Genomic DNA, 22,553 nt, shown 5'->3' on the forward strand with positions numbered 1-22,553 from the left:
AAAACCCAAAACAAACATCAGCCAATGTTGACTTAATTAGCTCCTACTCAAGTGAAAAGATTTATGATACTTTTAACAAGACACTATTATCGCGGCTGCTAAAGTGCCCGGAAAAACTTTAACAGCGAGTCAAGACTGTTCAAAAACTCCAAATTAATATGTGCAACTAACGTACCTTGACATTTGTGCGGTACACTGCTAAAAATAACGTGGAATGCAATAAATAACTAAAAACAGAAATTCTAGATTTTATTACTTATTTTTTTGGACTCACAAATTTTGTTTGTAGACGATAGCTGTGTGCCCCACACAGCATTTTCAGTGCATCCGGAAGTACTAGTGAATAACATATGTATTCATCAGTGCTCAACTTAAACTTCGCTGTTTTACCCAAAACTAGTAGTTTAACTAAAATACGGTTTGTTTTGCTGCAGTTTTTTTTTATCACTTTTCTTAGCTGAATATATTTTTTATATTTGTTGCTCTGTTTTTTTTCCGTTAGATTACTGCTTTAAATTTGTTGTTGTGAAGAAATGCTTTTAGACCGTCACCGTATTCTGTTTATTTTGATATATATTATAAATTCACGCACACATACATACACACACACACACACACACAAATTGGCAGCTATCCCACACATGTTGGGCGCATGTTCCTATGTGTTGAGTTCTTGTGCTCGTAAAAATCATTTAAATGGCTTTTTTTCGCTTTCCGTTTTTAGATATTTGCATTGGTTTTGCTTTTGTATGTACGATGTACGGAATTTGTGTCAACAAATAAAACTCACACAAATACAAGGCTGAGTATCGTTCGAATAAGAAGCTAATTGAATTTTTATTGGTAATTTTATGATTAATCGTCATGGGAAATTTCCTATATCTGATGTTTGTTTACTCAACGGTATTGTGAATCTGACACTTAAATTTCGAATAGCATTCAAATTTCATTTGGCATGTGTCCGAACTTGAATGATGAGCGTTTGTTCTATATATTATACATTTTCTTTCTTTCTGTATACAAAAATGTTTTAATGGTGGCTCTTATATATTCATTGACTGGAAGTTCTCAGACTTGAATGTCTACATAGAAAATCATTTCATTTAATTGAGTTGATAATCCTTAAAGTGTATGTTCCCAAGTAACCAAGTAGACAGCATGAAACCTGTTACAACCACACACACACACACACACACGTACGTAACAAGAGTCTTGCAACATAATTGTCTGCTGTCGAAAAGTTTAACAATAAATTTTCAAATTGGAAAAATGAAGAGCACTTTGATGAAGAACCTTGTCAATATGAAGTGGAAAAACAGAATTGAATGATGTGTACATCAAGTTTTCGAGAAATTCAATTAAATTACTTTTCTTTTAGCTACAATTGAAAATTTATAAAAATAAACACTTCATAAATCAAATTAAAATATTTAAAACAAAGTATAACAAAATATAACGAAACATTTTTTAAATTGAAATAAACTACTAACAACTAACGCTAAAATAAATATTTAACTGCAATGCGCATTTTACGGTTTAATTTCTAATATCTTTGACAAATAAAAAATTCCACAGGCCAAGACAGCCAAAAGTAAATATTTGCAATGACAAAGATAACAATAGAAAATTACAACAAATATATAAACACAGTTGGCCAAAAAAGAAAGACAAAAATTATTTACTACTTTGGTTTCTATCCCCTTTTTTACACTTTGCACAAAAGGAAACTAAACTAAAGTTTTTTTTTGCAGCTGGAATGCAGGAGGCGGGGCACAATAAGCAGTACAGGAACCGGAAGTATGCTAAGAATTTGAAGTAAATACAGTAAAAGAACTATTCGAGGCAAACAAGAAAATCCATGTAAATAATATACTGGAAATGTGGCGATTTGGGCATGGTATAAAACGCAATTAGCAACAAAGGAAAAAATTGTCACAAAAGACAAATACACAAAACAAAAGTAATGTGAAACTTGCACTGGGCTAAAATTAAAATTTAAATTGAAAATAAAGCAGAAGAAGAAGCAACAACCGGGGCAAGAAATACTGTAAACAGGCGCCATGAAGTTTCGTTTGGGCTCCTTTTGGTTATTTTTGTTGACAGTTGGCGGCAATGAGAAGCAATTAAGCGCTGATTGCTGCCACGGGCTGGCCACTTGGGGCATACCAACTGCGGCCGCATCCACTGCACCACTAAAGCAAAAATCAATTGAGCAGTCCGACAGCCGTAATCGGTATACACACAACGGAAATGGACTGGAAAATGCAACGACATTGCATTCCACCGCAAAGCAAACACCCACTGAGTCTCCCCAGGTTATTGGAGACATAATAACAACAACCCCACAAACAACCGCAACCACAGCAAGAACAGAAACTCAGCCGGATGCCACAACAGTGACGGCCAAATCAATTGTTGAGCTGCTTTTCAGGCAGGCAAGCAGGCCAAAAAGTTTGGAGCTGAGCTTAAAAGAGCACATGGCAACACTCATTGGCAGCGAGCAGCATGAAAGAGGTGCGGCAACAACAGCAGCAACACCTGACAACGATACCAGCAGCAGCGGAACAAGTACTCATCATCCGGAGCGACGTCATGTGGTGCCTGACAAGCTACAGTACACGAAGGAGTTGCAAATTAAACAGGGTCGTCTGATGGGCATAACACGTCGCTTTCAGGTGACCAGCGGTCTGCGTGACGTGGATCAGTATCTGGGTCTCCCCTATGCCGAGGCGCCCATTGGCAGCAGGCGGTTTATGCCGCCAGGTGAGTAGATGCACTCCACTAGCTGTGCTGAGCATTTAGCTTTATTTTAATGCATAGCATGGGTATGTAATTTTTAAGAAAGCATATTTTTTTTCTTAATACTTCATTAATTTAATTAAATTTTTACCACGGATTTTTGGAAAAATTTGATATAAAAAGAATATTTTTGTAGATGGATTTCTATTTAATTGGAATATAAGTAATGCGCTTTTCGAAAATACAATGCGAATAATAACCACACATATGTATATAACTACATATATATATATTTAAAGTCCCTATTCTTTAATTTACAAAATTTGTGATACTCACAATGCTTTAAGGTTTTTGATTAATAAGATTGTGGTTTTGCATAATAGACAACGCTTAAAATATTATTTATTTATATATAAAATAGCTCAGGTATCTATGAAACCCATCATTAAATTTTCATATTTTATGCATTTTGTAGATTTTGTTTTAATTTGGAATGCTTTGACCACAAGCAAAAATTGGGAAAAACTAGTTCAAAGTGGCAATATATATTTTTCGTTAAATTTTCTAATTTCAAGTTATCAAATAAATGTATTATATAATATTCCAATTAACTACAATTCAGTTATCTTCTTAGATTGCATCAAAATAGTAAAACACCTTTAACAATTTTTAAAGCACTTTTCCGAAATGATAAGTTTGTATGGCCAACACTGCTGCATACCACAAATATGATGGCAATTTGGCACTTTGCAGCACCGGCACCAGCAAACGAACTAAAATCAAAACCAAAATTGCACAGCAAATGCCGGTTACACATTCTGACCATGTCTAAGCTGCCTGCTAGGCAACTTAGAATTTAGCCTGCAATTTAGGCAATTATCTTTGAAGCACACCTGGCAAAATGCTTTTGCAAAACCTGACACGTACAATGTACTCGTTGCACCCAATTGCAACACTAGGATGGAGGGATGACTATATGGGCCTAGTTAAATGTTATTATTCTATGAAAATTGTTGGCCAGCTAGAATATTTCTGTATTTATTTACATCGCAAATATGCTAACGTATTTTTGGTATTTATGGTACTTATATGGCTAGTTGTCACACTCGTATTGTTGTCTTTAACAAAGTTTGCTCAATATTGGAAAGTTCAAGAAAATGCTTGTTATCTGCCCACACAATATGCAAATGTTTGATAATTATGCGCTTGTTGATTGTAAAATACCAAAATTAAAATTACAAACCTTCGAGAATTGACCAAGTAATTTCCGAACATTCAATGGGCTGCTAAGACATTAAAACCGCAAAATCTGTAAGTCTGCGACTATTTCACTGCGGCTATACTATGGCACAATGTTGTTAGCAGGACACGGGCCAAAGCAAGGACAATAAATTATTTAGCATACTCGAATCAAATCGCATCGCATCGCATGGATTGCCTGCAACATTTTTTGCCAGAACGCCAATTCCCCAGGCCGTGACAAAATTGCTTGTCACGATTTATATTTGCATTTGTGTCTGTATATATATATATATATATATATATATGTATGTGTGTGTGTCCTGTGTGTTTTGAGTATTTGCCTTTGCGTCGCGTTTATTGAGCACTTGAGTGGCGCGCACGCAATACCAGCGGCAAGTGCAATAATAACGGAAGACTGCGGACAGGCGCTGTCGCCCAACGCAGCACTGACGCCATATTTGCCAGCGGAAATGTTCTGTTTGTTGTTGTTACCGTCGGTAAAGTCGACGCATTGTTGCAACAAGCCGCAGTCGAATTTTGCCAAGCAAATATAAAGTCAATGCAAATAAGAGATTCGTTTGCGTATGCGTAATGTATGTTGAGCAGATACAGCAACACACACACACACAACTCACCCCGTCTTTCGCACACACACCGACACATACACACACAGACACACTCACACTCACACATTTACGAGTTTGTGCTTGTGCGGCAGTCTAACAAACACAATAAGTTTTCGTCCACAGATCGAAAATGGTTTTGAGTTTTGTATTCTGGTATTTATCTTTGCCATCGCTTTCGAAGGTTTTGGGGGTCGATGGGTTCATTGCTTTTATTTATGTACTAACAACTCGACCTTTTGCTTGCTGTGAAATTTATTAATAACAAAATGCAAATATCGCCACCGACTGACGCGCTTTTGTGTGACGCCATTCGCGTATTTACAGCACCCACCAAATATGTTCTCTGGCCATATGCGTTCGGATTTTTGGTGTTTCTTTGTTTTATGAGCGCCATAACACGAACCATTTGCAAAGAAAAATCAATTTTGTTTGCCTATGTCAAAGTGTAAACGTTGCATATTTTTGGGCGCACAGTCGTATAAACCTTAAGAAATTTATTTACACCAAATTGATTCAAAATAATATGCTGTTAAAATTAGCATTTCTGATAGTGCAAGTAGTTTTAAGCTTAAAGCTTTCATGATTTAATCGTAATTTTGATAAAAATATTAAACACACGAAGTAAACACTTTAATGGTTACTTAACTAATAACAAGTAATAGGAGTCTCTTGCTGCTTGGACGAGTTTCTTGGCAACTATCTGAGAGTTGTTTAAATTGTATTGCAACAATTATTTTGCTTTACATTTATGTCTTATTTTGCTTTAAATTTATGTCTTATTTTGCTTTAAATTTATATATTTTAAGTCGATGATTTCGTACTTTCCTTTCTCCTTTCCAAACACCTCGAAAAGCCATCTCAACCAACGATTTCGCTCTTGACCACCTAATCAAGATTTACATAATGAATGCCAATATCAGGCAAAAATTGTCACTGTAGCCAAACTGAAACATTTTGGTAAGGCATTCCAATGGGTGTGTGTCGAATGAAGTGTGCTGTGGGGACAGTTGTGGCTACGTGCTGTGCTGCGAAAATGCAACGGAATCGAAATTAAGTTGACCAAATCGTGGTTCCATTGCCCCACATAAGTCTCGTATTCGCATGCAGTCCGACGTTAACTGAAATGCCAAAACCTAGCCGCAGCCAACTTGACCATAGTGTCCCGAGTGTCCTTTCTGTATCGGCACTCAGATGCAGGAAGTGTCCTGTGCATGTGACTGTGAATGTGAATGTGGGTGCGAGTTTGAATGTGATTGTGGCTGTCTACTCGTTTACGGTGCTTCCGAGTGCTTGTTGACCGTGTTACATAAATACGAAATTGACTTGCTGCTCCCCATGTGGCACACAAACCAATCGAATGCTTGTTTTCCTGTGGTCACACAGAGAAACACTCATAGCGAAGGAGAGAGAAATCGGGAAAAATAACCAAGCGTGAAATCTTTGGTTATAATGTGGGTAGTTTGCGATCAAATCTTGAAAAAGCAAATATACGAGTATGTACATATATAGCAAGTAGCACTCAAAAATAAATTATATATCTTTTCTAAGCTCGTTTTTTCACTATAAAGTAAAATGAAGTCACAACAACTCCGCTCTTCTTCTTCAAGTTGCTGATGGTACACTAGTATCCTGTTTCCTAATTTAAAGTGATCTGCTAAAATATGTAAATAAAAATATTTTTCTCAAATCTTAAAAGATACTAAATCAAAATAGCATGCACTTTATTTGTAAAATATGTATCTAAATAAAAGCAAAGCAGAGAATAAGCCAGAATCGATTCGATTTTGATGAAAAACTTTATTTTCATAATTCAGTTTTATTTTCGGTGATATTTGAATCTAATCAGTAAATTATAATATTACTCTATATTCAATTATGTAACTTAAAATCAAATAATATATTTCACTTAGTCGAGAGCTGATCAGCAGTAATTTATAATAGTTTGTTGTCTTCTCATCGTGTTAATATTTCTCGTGTTATATTTTTTTATTCTCGCGGTTCTACAGGTGCACCCCTGCCGTGGCAAGGCTTGAAGATAGCGCGTCATTTGCCGCCGGTTTGTCCACAGAAACTGCCGGATATGTCAGGACAGAATAGCAAGAGTATTTCACGTGCCCGCTACAAGCATTTGCTGCGACTGATGCCATACCTGAAAACCGAGAGTGAGGATTGCTTGTACCTGAATCTTTACGTTCCGCACGAGGGTAAGTTAATGATGCGCTCACCGAAACTGAAACTGAATTTATTTACTCCATGTAGAGCCTCTCACTACGTCCAAGCCACATGCAGTACTTGTTTATTTGCATGGCGAGTCCTTTGAGTGGAACAGTGGCAATGCCTACGATGGCTCAGTGCTGGCCAGCTATGGCGAGGTTATTGTGGTCACTGTCAACTATCGCCTGGGCGTGCTGGGTAAGTGTGTAATCGAGCATAGCCTTAATGGACAATCTGCTAATTGCATAACATGCCACAGGGTTTATGCGTCCGGGCATCAATGCACATAATATTGCCAACTATGCACTGCTCGATCAGATAGCGGCGCTGCATTGGATCAAGGAGAACATCGGCTCCTTCGGAGGCGACAATACACGTGTCACTCTGATGGGGCACAGCACAGGTGCTGCCTGTGTCAATTATCTAATGGTCTCACCGGTGGCATCAGGTGAGTGTCTCTCTTCTCTTGCTCTTTTTACCCAATAATACTGGGTACTATGATATTGTTCAAATGTATGAAGGCGGTAGGAGATAATTTCATCTAATGCTTATCAATCATTCCGTCCGTTCTATCGATTACTCACCAATATCTTCCATTAGAGTTAAACATTTATTTCTTTTCAAAATCTTTGTTGGGAGTTTAATGACAAATTCTAACTAACTAAATATGTTCCTGTCTAGCATAAGCATATCTCCAAAATTGCAAAGATCCAGTTCTTAAGGACATATTCTTGGTTTTTAATATAAAATCTTATTTGAGTGCAATATTTATACTCAAAATGTTTCATGACAATACGAAAATAAGGATAGACGTTATTGAAGAATACTTTTCATATTAACGAGCTTACAATTAAAAATTCACTAAATGCACACTCAATCAGGTTCAGGGTATCCTTAGTCGGCTAATGCTCTTCACAATGAGTATTGCATTTAATTTTGTAAAATATTGTGGATTCCACCGCAGGTCTATTTCATCGCGCCATACTCATGTCAGGCTCGGCGATGTCCGATTGGGCCGCCAGCAATCAATCGCTGCAATTGACCATGCAAATAGCCCAGGCTCTGGGCTGTCCATTGAGTGACCACAAGGATGAGGATGCTCTGCTCGATTGCCTGCGCCAGCATCGGTGAGTCAATCAATTTAATCAATTATTAAGTGATACGAGTGATGCTGCGAGTGGCGACTGCCTTTCTCTCTCTCGCTCCCTCTCAGTTTCCCTCAATTTCTCAGTCCATTTTAATCGCACCACAATGCGTGCTAATGCCCTTTAGTGTTACTGTCCATTATGCTCTGGTCGATTTGGCTGCTGAATGCGTTAATTTAATTTACGTTGGCATCTTCCAAAAACCAGTCAGGACAGCAGTGTCCTGTACCTTGATTCATCGGCCGCGCGTGTCCCTTGTCCGCTACTTAATGATTCGATAAATTTACGAGTTTGTCGCGTTGAGCTCTCAATGAGCCGTAAAGTCCCGTTCCTTGTCCCCGTCCGGTCACCTACAGCTGACCATAACTAATCATGCGTGGGCTGAGATTTGAGCACGGGCTTCATTGTTTCGCATCTAGATTAGTGTTTGCAATCCCTTGTGTCCATGCTGGCCGGCGACTCATAAAACACGCGTCTAATAAGCGAGTCGTTTATTTTGGAGAAGTGGGGCGGTCGTAGTTAATTGCTTTTCAATTAATCACGTTTTTGGATCGTTTCCTTGGCTGTGGAGCGAGGCCGAGGTCTGGGGTCATCCACTTAGCTGTCCATTAAGTGTCTGGTTCAATAAATTGTTCGCCTTATTTGCATATTTTTGCGTACCTTTTGATTTTGTTTTACTATTTAGAGTGGTGTGTGGAGCTTGCCAGAGTTCTTGTTCTGTTTTACTTAAGATAATTAAATTCATAATCATTATTCATTCCTTAAGCAACATTTTTTTTTAATTTTTAGGAAAAAGAATAAATTAAATTCAAACTTTATTTCAAGTCAATTCCATACATTTCCTGCAATACATTTACAATAGTTCTTTAAATATTTCAACAATTAACAAAAGCATATTTTAAAAAAATTCGATTTATTTACATTTTATACATAGCAATTTCGTATTTACTCTTTTCCGTAAATATTCAAATAAATATTTATTTAATGTTTCTCAGTCGACAACAATAGAAAACTGTTATTTTAATTGCATATTAGCCGACTACACAAACAAATAGACATATCCTGTTTATGCAATACACATCTAATTATAATGCGCAACAAAAAAAAACCTAAAAGAAATCGAGTAACTAAAAACAATTTGCATACAAAGTGAAATAAAAGCGCATGGAGGAAAATAATGTATGCAAAACAAAATCAACAACGGGACAATAATAGTAATTATGTTAATTATGCCAAGCACTGGCACACTCTCTCACATACTCAAACTAACACAGATGCTGTCACCAGACAAACACTAGCTACTTGATGTGTGTGTTCGAGTGCTGTGAGTGTGTGTGTGTGTGTGCATTTAAGTTTCTTTATTTTTGCCTCCTACAAATTAACAGAATAAGTTTGCAAACTGTTGGGGCTCTATACCCTTTTCCAAAGCAAGTGCACTTTATGTCCAATGAGAGAAATGCAAGGAATCAGCATTTAAAATATATGAATTAAAAAATTGGATACCCTTTCTTAAAAAATCATTGTTACATTTTTTGCCCTTTAATTTGGACAAAAAATTAATCATTTATTTATAAAGATAGGTTAAGGTCTAAAAACTTTAGTATTATTATTAATTTATATTAGCATAAACTCAGAAGGTATACAAACTTAAATAACAAGTTAGGATGCATTTCACTGCTGTGATATCCTTAACTGGCACTTCGGGAAATGTGTTAATGAATGAGAAAAGCTTTGGGGTTTATGAATGTCTCTGTGTGACAGTATAAAGGAGTAACGAAGTGAATGGGCGAGGTCCATGTGCGAGTGTTAAATGAAAGCAATGAATTATGTATGAATTACTGTGCAAATGTGCGCTACACCGTACAAGCATGCACACATTCTCAGACAAACTCAAACAGATAAAATGAACGAGATGTGTAAACATTTTTGGCCACATTTGCACTTGCTCTGCTGTTTGTGTTTGTGTGCGAGCAGCCTTTGTCTTTTAGACTCACACACATTTAATATTTAATTATTCTTTGGTCTGTGTAGGATTTGTTGTAGTTATTCAAATGATTTGCTCATTTCCAATGTTTAATTTATTTGTGCTAAAAATACAAGATCTTTATTTGCATAGGCTGCTGCATGCAAAATACATGATTTAATTATTAAGTATTACAATGCCAATTACAGTTTGCCTTGAAGAGAGCATTTTGCATTTAATTTTCTTTGTAATTATTTATTTACAAGTGCATTTGCATTGTAGTTCTGTACAGCTCCGTGATAATTTTTCGTTTAGCTGATTGCAATATACAAATGAATAATGTATGCTAATTGCATTCCTCAAAACACATTCACAAATATCATAGAAAATTAAGATGAATGTTTTTAATGTAATATAAAATAGTTATTAAATAAAATCAACCAGTTTTTGACTTGAATGAAGCAAGGAAGAGTTAAATTTCAGATGCTTTTAATAGTCTCAACAATAATTAAAATTCAAAATAGAAAACAGAGCGAGAGAGAAAATGGAAATAAATTAAAGGCATGAATAAACTATAGATAAATTTTGTATACGGCAGGCATGCCCACAGAATAAATCTGAGCCAAAAAGCTTTAACGCTCTTAATTAACAAAAGAAAAAGCAACACATATTAGAAATGCATTAAATAGAAAGCTTTAACTACAACTACAACAAGTTCTCAAACAGAAAACCAGGTCGATTTCGGGCTAAATAAATATTGGGCTTCTGACTGTATACAAAGCAACAGCAACAACAAAAACAATAAGCAAACTAGTACCAGTTGCTTAAGTAACTGTATGCAGCACAGAGGCACAACCATCAATCTTCGTAAATGACACACACACATACATCTACAAACAGGAGTGTGTACGAAGTGCGTGCCCCAAAGTTAGCTAGACAAATTTGTGCATTGTATGCGAGTTGCCTGAACAAAACTGTCACAACATGTACTAAGTTCTATACTAGAGTAAGACCATAAATAAAGTCAACTAAATAGGTACAGGATTGGTTTTTTATCATTTCTAAAAATATGAAATGTTTCAACGCTGCTGAAAACTATATCATTGATTCGAAATTAATATTATTATATTAAAAATCTTAAATAATTAATGTTTTGCACAGCTTATTCAGCTTATTATTGAAGATTATAAATGATGAATAACTCAAAATTATAATCAGTGATATTAAAGTATAACTTAATTTTCTTTTGGAATAGTTTTAGATACTATTTATTTTATTAACTGAATTATTATTAAAATTCAATATAGGACTGTTTTTGAATTAATAAATTTATTTGTTGTCTTACAAATCTTAGATAAAAAACAGTCTTGAAGTACAAATTCTTAAAAACATAAATATCTTTGTACTGTGAGAAAGGATATGTGTGTCCCTATTTGAATGCTCGCAAATGTATGCTCTCACATATGTATATATATAGCTAAGCCAACTTTATCTAACAAGTTAATCGCAGTTGCAGTTCAACATTGTGACAGTTTTGTGCCAGAGCAGCTAATAAGAGCCGTCAGTAGCGAAGCTGCGACAGATTCTTTTACAGTATATGAAAATCATAAATCACATTCACAAGACACATTCCAAAACTTTGCACTCTGCAGCTAAATCTCAGTAGAAGCTACGAAAGAAGAGCAAAAACAACAGTCGCTGGAGTCGTTGCTTGGTGATTTAAACCAAGAACCGCAAATTGTGGAGTACTGTGGAATACAAAAACAATAGCGCTAAAAGCGATAAACTTGGTCATGTGTTGATAGCCACGCCCACAGGCAATTGTCGAGTATTACAGCAAACGGTGCCGCAGCATGTCCTGCAATTGACAACATCACCGTCAGCCATTTGGACTTGTGGTTGATGGAATCTTAAAGTGTTTGCGATTGCCTAAGTGGTTGATAGGTTGGTCTTTTGTAATGGGGAAATGCATTTGCAGTGCAGCTTAAATAGCACAAGACAATGGCAAAGTGAGACTTAAAGGTGCTGACCTCACTTACTGCATTTGCCCAGCTTAATGTGCGATTATGCGAAATTACATGTGCTAATTAAATCACTTTCTTCACCACTAGACAAATGCTTTTGACTGGAATTTATCTCTAAATTACATTTTCTTGATTAAATTTGTGCAATGACCATTTGAGTTTAACCAAGTGCATATTATGCCTATTAGGCTATCTCCATTTCTACACACACTTCTTGCTTCAGTCCCAACGAGAAGCTACAGTTGACAATACAATTTCAAATGTCATTTCACAAATATGGCCATCAAAATTCCAACTGAATTTCTCCACATTATGCCATTGAAAAATATTTCTCCGCACCACGTCTGCATTTGCGAGATAAAATTTGTTGCCTGGCAATTGAATATTCGGTAGATTTTTTAATGTATACCAATTGCAATATACTTCACATATTACTGAATGCAACAGTGGCTGGTGCATTTTTATGCATGCTACAACAGAAATTGGACCCAGTTGTACAATTCGGCATCCAAATATTGTATCAATGCCACTTTAACTGCAACTGCAGCAAAAAAGCAAAACTGAATTTGGTTTGAGGAAACTAGTACTAGTAGTAATAGAATATATATACATATATATTAATAAAATACAAAAAAATATAATAATTCAGATATTACATTCAGTTGGAAAATGGAGGCATAGAGATGAGAGTTGCTGCTCAAATTGGATTGCAGAAAAAAAAATTATTTTTGAGATTTGTAAGTAAATATAGATTTACATTTCTGAAATTCTAGACAACTTTACTCAACTTTAATTTATAAGTGAAATTGGATCGAATATCAATTTATAGATATTTTGTACAAACACCAAATAGATTATTAATCTTATGTAGAGTAAGATTAATTATTAATTAATTTTTCAATACTTGTATTCTTTTTATTTTGATATTTCTTCAGTATAATATTTTGTAGTTATTTCAAAGTTATTAAATTTTGGAAACATTAGAGCAACATCTGCTTTTTAGCTGGCCCCCCAACAAAGTAGCCGTAACGACCATATGTGTATCTGTTGGAATGTATCTTTATGTGGTTCACGTGTGAGCAAAGGCTGTTGTGGTGATTTGGGGTCGTGGCTGCTTTGTGCGTGTCCAGCAACAAATCACACATGAAATTTATTAGAAATTTCAAATCAAAGTGAAAAGTAGCCGCTGTCAGACACTCACTCACTCACACTTACTTGCACTCAGTGACTCATTCATCCTGTTATATGACCTTTTTACGCAATTTCTCTGATGCTTTCTATTACTCTTTGCAGCTACCAGGATATCTTGCACATACCAACATCGCTTCAGCCATTTTCAACATCATTGGGTCCAATTGTCGATGGACACGTAATACCAAATCAACCATACAAGGTCATGGGGCATTATACGGAGCATTTCAGTCGGTTTGTTAAGCAATTGCTGTCACAGTTCTCTACTCTCTCTCTCTTTCTATCTTTCACCCTCTCTCTCGCTCACTTTGGTTTAACTTTTGATATTTGCTTTTTACCTTCCTACCGAAAAAAAAAACCTGGCAAATAACCAAAGGACTATTTATTTATTGTGCGTTACTTGATTAGATGTTTGGCATTTCGGCATGTGGCATGTGGCATCTGGCCCTCAGGTAATATTAAATGGCTCGTGAAATCCAAGTATGCATTTTAAGCGAATTGAGCAGCCAATGGAATCGTCTCGGGTACCATCAGTTGAATAGCACCTCAACAGCCACTTGTTGGGCCTAACATCCTTTTGATGGCATGTTTTAATGTGTCGCTGTTGTGGGCAGCCCCAAGCCTACAGTGTGAAACTCTAAAAATAATATATATTTATATATATTGAACAGCAGCTGGCAGACAAAGAAAACAAAATGAAGATGTTGCCTCAGACAGTTCACAATCTTTTTTACAAATATCCACAAAGTATTAAAAGCCAACATATTCTGAGAAATAAATATTCAGCTAAGAATATTACAATATTTATATATATATATATATTATATAGAATTTATTTATATAATATTAAATGTGCAAGTATTTGTAATATAATATATTTCACTCTTCAAATGAAGTTCCTCACCAAAGAAATTCTTGACGAAGCGCACAAAAAAGGTTTATTTAAATTTTAAAAGCTTGAACGTTAAGAATTTGACTTGCAGACCATATTGATTTTGGATATCCAGCTGCCTAATATCTTAAGCTCAGGAAGAATTTGCGATAATATCGAGCTGTGTTTGTGTTTGAGTTTGTGCTGTATCCACATCAATCAATCAGGCAACAAGTAATAACTCAGGCCTTAACAAAAGGGTTCATTTCAGTATTTTCCTTCCCTTCATCAACATCTTTTGTTATCTGCATTTCTGTCTCTCACCACTTTCCCATTTTTTCTTAATGCTCTTTGGGGGAATGAAACATCGTGGAACGTGTCCATTTGCTGCTGGGATGCCGTAAACATAGCTGCGCATAATCAAATAAAATGCGTGATTAATTGGATTTTAATTGTTATCCTTTTGCAAGTCGATCGTGTTTTAGACGTCGTCGAGATGTTGAATACAAAAACTAGAATAATAGCTGAAAGGAAGTGCCATTAATTACGGCTTACGTGGCAGGTATGGGTACATGAAACATGTTGGGAAGCTGACCTCCCACAACTAACTGAAAAGGTAAACTGACCTGTAAACTTGGCCAAAGTAAATGGAAGGATAGCTCGTACGATTCCAGTTCAGAGCAATGAATTCGATGGTTTTAAATTTCAATTCTTTTCATGCCTGTAGATCAAAGGCTCAAACAAGGACAACAATTATCGGGCAAGCTGTGCGCTACCACCTCCCATCCTCTTTCATTTAACAAGTTTCGCATTTACTTTTATCGACACAACGCTAAGCTTGCCCAGACACTAATAACTTTGCGCAACAGGACACAAAATATGTAGTTATCTGATGCCATCCCCGCTTTCGTTCAGGGCATTAGCATTCGAGTGGACAAGGATTTTCTCATTGCAGCACGGCGTTCAACATTGTCAGGCAACGTAACAAGTAACGCCGCAGGACTTCGTTTTATTCGAATGCTTTTAACTGCCGTTTATGGCGATTTCATTGGGTTGTATGCAGTAAGCGAATGATGCACACGACGAAAATTATTTGTTTCACTAGAAGTACATGTTGTAGTTTACAAAAACATGATACATTTTTTTTGTCATTTTAACTATAACAAGATTAACACAACTTGTTTTATTTGTTTTATTTATAGATATAATACTCATTTTAATACACATTACTAACTATTTATTTCGAGCTAATTCAAACATACTCAGTTTCTAATTGCATGTGAATTTGAAATTTGTTTTTAGTTATTACACTTTATTTAAGAGTTATGTCTTTTTTTTTTATTCTTAAGCACGCATTTTGTGTTTAAGAATTTTCAACAAATTTCTTGCAATGTACAAAATTACTTTCATAGTAAGCGAAGCCTAACAACAGGCACATCTACGACAAGCTATAACTCTATAGCCGCCGACCCAGTCAAACCTTTCACTATCGCTATCTCGCTCTTACTCTGCTATTTGCTGTCTCTTGCAGTTATGATTTATTATTCGGCATCACGGAGTCAGAATCCTACCATACATTGGCAGCATTAGCACTCGAGGAAGGATTACGTGAAAATGAACGCGATAATTTATTGCACTTCTATATGCAGAGTCGCTTTGATGTACGCCCCGATTTGGCATTGGCTGCCACGCTAAAAAAGTAAGTGAAATTTATGCGCTATTTTATGATATCGTGAAATACAAGCCGACATCGCTGCAGATGGGTGGTGTTATTGGCTGGCGAAAGTTACAACTTGCCTGCATTTAACACTTTGCAAAGTGTGCGCATACACACAAATGCACAGATATCCATATCGTTCATCTCAATTAGAATTGTTTATGTGGCAATTTGTTTGCTTTAAGTGGCAAGGATTAGCGTTGCCAGAGCCCACAAAGCGCCTCAGCAATTTCAGACCATTGACGTCAGTGCGTACAGTACGCATTAGCATTGCTTTAAATTGAAATTTATTCGGCATGTAGTCTAGTTTTTAAATTGGAAACATAAAGTAAATGATTGGATTGTGTTTGACATACAACTTGATTCAAATAGGTAATTGAGACATTAAAATGCACTTAATACAAATCGAATAGATGGCATTTACAATAATTATGAATAAATTATTCTTTTTTTTTTCATATAAATAACAGATTCATTATTAGATTTGGTCGATTAAAAGTGTGATAAATGGTTAAAGCTATTTTGTTTTAATATTTCTTATCTTATGAAAATGTAGAAATGTATATTCTTAAACCTGTAGAAATGTATAACCTTAAAATATACAATTTTTGTCCTAATCAGCTTTGGTAAATATATCCAATTTATACAGAGTGTACCACATTGTTAGACATATATTATAATTTGTTATCATATTCAGTGCTATAATAATGTGTGTCTAATTAGTGTCAAGCCGACAGAAACATGAAAAACAGAAAATTATTTCTATGCATCCATAAATAATAATAAACGACTATGAAAAAGGCACCGCAAGAGAGGACGAACTCAGCTCGGACCAGGCACAATTATGCCAAGAGTTAGTTAGTTATTACTGCGAGCTGTCTCAGCCTCAGCCCCCTTGGCTCCAGTGCACACATTCATTATACCGTTCATTTCATTTTGGAGCAAAACAATGCTGGTGACTATCTCATTTCCAGCAGCCAGAAGCCAACACGACTCAAGTTTTATTTGTGTGCGTGTGTGTGTCCTGCTTGTGCCTTGCAATAAATAAATAGCACAATGCACAAAATTCGACCCCGTCCGCCACGCTCCGCAAACGTCTCCGCCCCTGCAGTGACAACGTTTAAGCTGCATTTCTTGAATGTGTGTGTTTGTTTGGTTGAATTGGATTCCTTAGAGATGCTTCTGCGTTTGGTCAGAACGACACTATATTCTATATATAAAGATATTTGCACAAAAGAGAGCAATTGTTTCTAAAAGCACACGGCAAGACTCTAAGCGCAATGCCAATAGCTGCAAAAATATATTAAGACTTTGCCCGCCAGTCGAATTGAAGATGCTCTCAAATTACTTTTGCCTTGACAAATAAAAAAAAATACAAATATTTATATGAATATTTGTAAATGCATATTGAAAGTCCGACGATAGAATTTTGAAGTTCGAAGTAGTTAAGAAAAAATTCCATTCTCCAAAGGGTGTAAAACAAGTTGTTCAAAAATGCTCAAAGCGACAGGCCAGTTGCAAGAAGCGGATAACAGCAATAACACCCACATTGCAACAACAGAAACAGCAACAAACACGAAGAAACAACGACAAACAAACGATTGAAAGGAAGTTCACACAATCAACAACAGATGCGCTTTTTCACATGCGAATAACTGAACATGGAAACTCTCCAGGGAAATTGTTTTGTATGGTGCTGCTTTCGAGGCTTTCCTGCTACATTCACACACACTCACAAACACACACGCAGAAAAACCCATACACATTAACTTCAGTTCAACAGCTGCTGCACTGCATTCCCAGTGGCAATACTTTTGTTGTTCGTCATTGAATTAAATGGTTGAGTCCAAATAGCAGCGGGCAACGTTTCGGCCCTTTTTGTTTTGTAGCTCAACATGACGTACTGACTGACGCACAGACTGGACAGCCGGATAGCTGGATAGATGGACAGTTGGACAGTTGGTAGAGCATCAACGTTGCGATTTGCTTGATCCCTTCGTCTAGGGGCTTTGGGTGATTTTAACAATATTCCGAATCCCCCGCAGCCTGAAAAACTTGCACTTGTCTCTGCTACACGACACGTTTCAAATCCATCACTTTACGTGGAAAGAGATGCAATGCGGGAGTTGACAGAAGGTTTCCTGCGGGGCCATTCAGATAAAAATACTTTGAAAGGCTGTTCAGTGCATCGATTGCGTTATTGTTTGTGGTAGCTGCCATCTGACAGTAAGTGCAGCTGAAAGCCAAATAACACGTTGAGTGGAATGTAAAATATATATAAAAAAAAGAACAAAAGGAGCGGGAGAAGTCGAAAAAGGAAGTGACAGAGAAAGGAAGATTAAGCGAAAGAAATCGAAGAAGATTTTACTTTTATTTATTTTATATTTTACGATATTTGTTCTTTAAATAGAAATAATATGAGTGTCGAATTTGTTTATTTAAATTTAAATCAAGATAATTTAGCTTAATAAAAACAGAATTTTCTAAACTCAAAATTTCGCTTAAGATGTTGTTGAACAGAAAATGTAATTAAAACTCGAGTAAGTTGAAAACAAAAGAAAAAAAAAAAGAAAAAAGTTGACCTTATCAAAAAATCTAAAAGTTTATTTCACAAACATCATTCCGAGGTCTGCAGATTAGTTATTAGTTTGTAAAGGCCACACAATAAGCCCACTTGTTACTTTAAATTATCTGGTTAAATTTTCCAGGTACTATTATACGACTAAGCTGCAAGTGATACAACTCAAGTGGTGGCATCAATATAACGAATAGATTCAAAGCGACGGCTACTTTAATATTCCACACAATCCCTTAAGTATATTAATGACATTTCCGCTTAAGCGTAAGCTTTATATCAATATATATGCGTACAGCATATTTTTCTACTACTTGAGACATGCCGTAATTCATTGGGCACCAAAAAGCATACGGAAGATTCACTACCAAAATGTGAAGCACTAAATAAATGGTTTGGACCTCTTAAAACATTTCAATGGGCCATTAATCTGGGCTGGCATCGCCAATGTGTGTCGGTTTTACGGTTAAGACTTGCCGAAATAGCAGCTCAAGAAGAAGACGGAATGCTTTGTAATGCCGAAATGGACAATTTCATGGCTAGTGTAAATCAAAGATGCCTGCAATTAGGACAGTCACACCCACATGACCTGGTGCACCTGCTACCGACCAGAAGACCAATTTGAGCGTAATATGGCAGGCCGAAACAGTTTAAGGCAATTGCTTTGCAACTCATTAGCATGCTGTTTGGAACGTGGGCTTAGGCCAGTTACAGAACCCTTGTGTCCCTTTGTCATTGTTCCTCCAGTGCGAATATTCATGTTAGACGTAGAGCAGCTAATATTGGTTGGGCTACACACTATCGAGACTAAGCGCACAAGCTTCTGCCAGTATCTGCAACTGTATCTGCGCAGCCATAAAATGCAGCAGCAAAACATGTTCTGAGCATGCTAAGAGGGTCAACTCATCCACAGCCCACCCACACGAGCCAAAGCGGCGAGGTCGTTGACGATGTCGGCAAAAAAAAAAACCTTGGTCTAAAAAGTATCATAAAGCAAAGTGTTGAAAGTGGCGCAGAGCCTAAAAGTTAAAATGCTGCCCGAGAACTTGCAGCAGAGGCGCTGATAAAACGCTGTTTAAAGTGGCGGAAAATGCCCTCAAATCCTTACCTCTTTATAGCGAGCATGCTCTGAAATGAAATAAAAGTAAGCCATAATGAACAAAAGACTGCTAGCTCCTACTTAAGTAGCGCGTCAAAGCGAAATTATTAGAAGTTATGCACAAAGTTGCAGCCAACTCAGGGCAAAGAAAGAAAGTTGCCAAGAATTGACGCCATTTACCTTAGAAAAAAGTTTAAATTTATTAACCACTTACGTATTGAAGAAGCACTCTAAAAAGGGTCGCTCATAAGACTATTTATAGTGTTTTTCATTGAAGACTTTTCTAGACAACTTAAATGTATATTGTATATATATATATCAAAATTCCTTGTCTGGTCTTTAATCTCACAAAGTTTAACAATTTTATTAGGCTTTATCACTCTTTTTTTAATAGTATTGTAGTTAATTAAATTATATTATTGGCTAAGAAAACACAAATAGTTTAGAAATTTTAAAAGACATACAATTTTCTATTTCAAACAAAGAAATCTGGAAATTCTCTAAAGGCACTTTAATTTTTAATTTCTTTGTGTATTATTTTGCACTTACCCTTTTTAAAATACTTGATAAATAAATAGACATTTTAATAATATAAAAAAAAACAGTATGATTTAAATCGTAAATCCTTGTAAGACTTAGTCTATTTTTTCCATTATCCCACAAACAATTCATCAGTGTCCAATGCGGTTTTATAAACTGTTGCGTATCTCCAAAAAATGAGCATCTTATATTAAAGCCAAGCTGTAGACACGACCTTAATAACAGCCAAGCAGCGAATTGATGCAAAAAAACCCATCTCAAAGTGTCGCTGACAGCTCTATTGTCATTTTAATTTTGCCAATTTATAAACCGCAACGGCAACGCCCAGCTCTTTAATTACCAGATAGCCATAGCTAAAGCCACAAAGCCACAGTGTTGCCAAACAGGCGCCGTGAGACACGTAGATAAGGCTTCGACTGTTGGCCGCTTCAATGCTAGGGTCGTGGGGTGCAGATCCACGGGGTCGACGGCTACAAATGCCGCAGGCGTTTCTGGCCAACAGACGTTTAAGAGCATAAACTTATTTATTTTAATATTATTATTTATAAAAATATGCAGAGGATCCACGCCCAGCTGTTGTCTGGGTCTCGGCGCTGTTGCTGTTGTCGTGGTTGTTGCTGATGTTCGAGCCCAGGGGTTATGATGACAACGCACGAGATGAAGCTCAGTATGCTGCTTAATTTATAGCCCTCAGGCTGGTCCGGAAGTTGCATACATTATGTGCACAGCACAGTCTGGCCTGCAGCAGATCGGATAAAGGGGTGGCCAATACAAGAGGTCACAAACTTTTCGACGCCACTGTCTGTCACTGCCTTTTTCTGCGTTTTGGCTTTAATGCGTTGGCTAAATATGCACATTGTTTGCCAACAACTGACGCCCCCGCTTTTAGTAAATCTCGCATGCTTTGTTTCTTCTTATTTATCAATAAATCAGATACGAGGGTCAAACCAACAGATTGCGAAAATTTAGAATTGAGAGATTACTACATTTTTATCCCTTTTCTTTTTGTTAAAAAATATTTTGTGGTTCTTACCTAACATTATATATGTATTAAGGGCGATTCCAAATATATGTGCCGCATTAGAATGAAATTACAATTAAAAAAAAAATTAAGTACAGCCATAAAAAACCATCTCATAAAAAACTATTTGCATTTAAATTTGTTCCTAGCTTAAAAATATGTCGGCAACTTAAATTAAATTTAACTGCTTTTAAATTTAATAATAAAAAAATTCAAATATAGATGTACATAGCGTCGTCAAGATTTATTATATCAATTGCAATATTTATATTTATAAAGGGTTTGCCATTATATTGAAAATATAACTTTTTGTTTTGATTTTTTTCCATCAGTATTACTGCAAATAAGCAAATATATATGAGGTAAAAAACTTCGCCAATGTGGGTAACTTTTAGCTCATATAGATGCTTATGTTCGCATATGCATAAGTGTTTCTTCATGGAATTGGGGCTCTGTGGAACTAGTGCAAGTACATATATAGTGTGTATGTTGCATGTTTCATAAAGTTTTTCGGCAGTTGTTGCTTCTCTGCTGCTGATGTTTTTGCTGTTGCTGTGGAACGTGTTGTTTGCTCGCTGAAACATCATAAATAACATGCGTGCTTTTTGCCAAACGCCTCTTGTGTGTATGTGTTCAAACTCAATCTGTTGCTGTTGTTGCAACCCCTGCCACGGCTCCCTTCGCAAAGTCCACTCAGCTGCATGTAATATCCATATGCATATGTAAAACTTACTTTTATTATTATTGTTGTTCCCGTGGATAAAAGTGCAGCATACAGCGAAGAAGCCGTTGGTAGTATTTATTCGAGTAATATATATATTCGCCTCTATAAATCCGGGAATGGTAAACATTTTAATGTCGGAATTTTATTCATGAAGTGCGAACGCAGTGCGTGGATTGCGGGTGGTGGGTTTACCGACAGTCAACAGTCGCGTTGCTGCGAAATAATGCGGGGAAATTTGCGTGATGCTTAAATGTGCATTTTTTTATTACACAAGTGAACGGGGTAGTAGTACTAACAACAACATTTAAATGCTTAGGTAATTTAGAAAACAGTATATTTTAAGTGAAAGCTATTTCGCTTGATTTATGATTTATTTATTAGTAAATTATGTGTTTTAGTTTAACATCCTTTCATATTATCAACAAAAAAAACTGGTGCTTAAGTTAATGGTTATAAATATTTGAAGAAAATGTTTCATATTATAGTCAAATGTATAATCAACCAGTTTAGTTTTCATGGCTGGGTATAAGTTTTTAATAAAAATTGAAGGATGTATATCATTTTCCAATCATTTATAAATGTTTCTTTCAAAGTTTTCCGCCAGTAATAGTCTCATTTTTTAAATTTTCTTCCCAAACTGCATTTCTTCATTTTGTTGTAATGTGTAAGTGCTGAAGTATAATAATATTATGCTTATGGCAACCGAGGTATCATAAATCCTCTGGAAATCTTCCGCATTCCAATCCGACACCAACACAAACGAACCCTAGCACACACACAACCTCACAATCATTTCGACCAACTCTACAATAGTTTTTCATAATCATTTGTCCATATTGTGTGGCCTATGCAAACAGCAAAG

The 22,553-nt window shown here is 36.1% G+C and overlaps 1 protein-coding gene across 1 annotated transcript in view; it reads left to right on the plus strand.

Annotated features, from left to right (window-relative positions):
- Window positions 1–1,983: 1,983 nt before the first annotated feature.
- Window positions 1,984–22,553, plus strand: part of LOC6564319 — a 34,468-nt gene continuing 13,898 nt past the window's right edge. Inside the window, exons 1-7 of the mRNA XM_001990259.3 lie at window positions 1,984–2,763; window positions 6,614–6,811; window positions 6,867–7,019; window positions 7,081–7,269; window positions 7,786–7,948; window positions 13,247–13,378; window positions 15,547–15,714. Of these exons, the coding sequence (XP_001990295.1) occupies window positions 2,061–2,763; window positions 6,614–6,811; window positions 6,867–7,019; window positions 7,081–7,269; window positions 7,786–7,948; window positions 13,247–13,378; window positions 15,547–15,714 (1,706 nt within the window). The 5' untranslated portion in view covers window positions 1,984–2,060. The remainder of the gene's footprint in view (window positions 2,764–6,613; window positions 6,812–6,866; window positions 7,020–7,080; window positions 7,270–7,785; window positions 7,949–13,246; window positions 13,379–15,546; window positions 15,715–22,553) is intronic.

The sequence above is a fragment of the Drosophila grimshawi genome, unplaced genomic scaffold (genome assembly GCF_018153295.1).
Source record: "Drosophila grimshawi isolate 15287-2541.00 unplaced genomic scaffold, ASM1815329v1 contig_311, whole genome shotgun sequence".
In the NCBI taxonomy this organism is placed as follows: Eukaryota; Metazoa; Arthropoda; class Insecta; order Diptera; family Drosophilidae; genus Drosophila; species Drosophila grimshawi.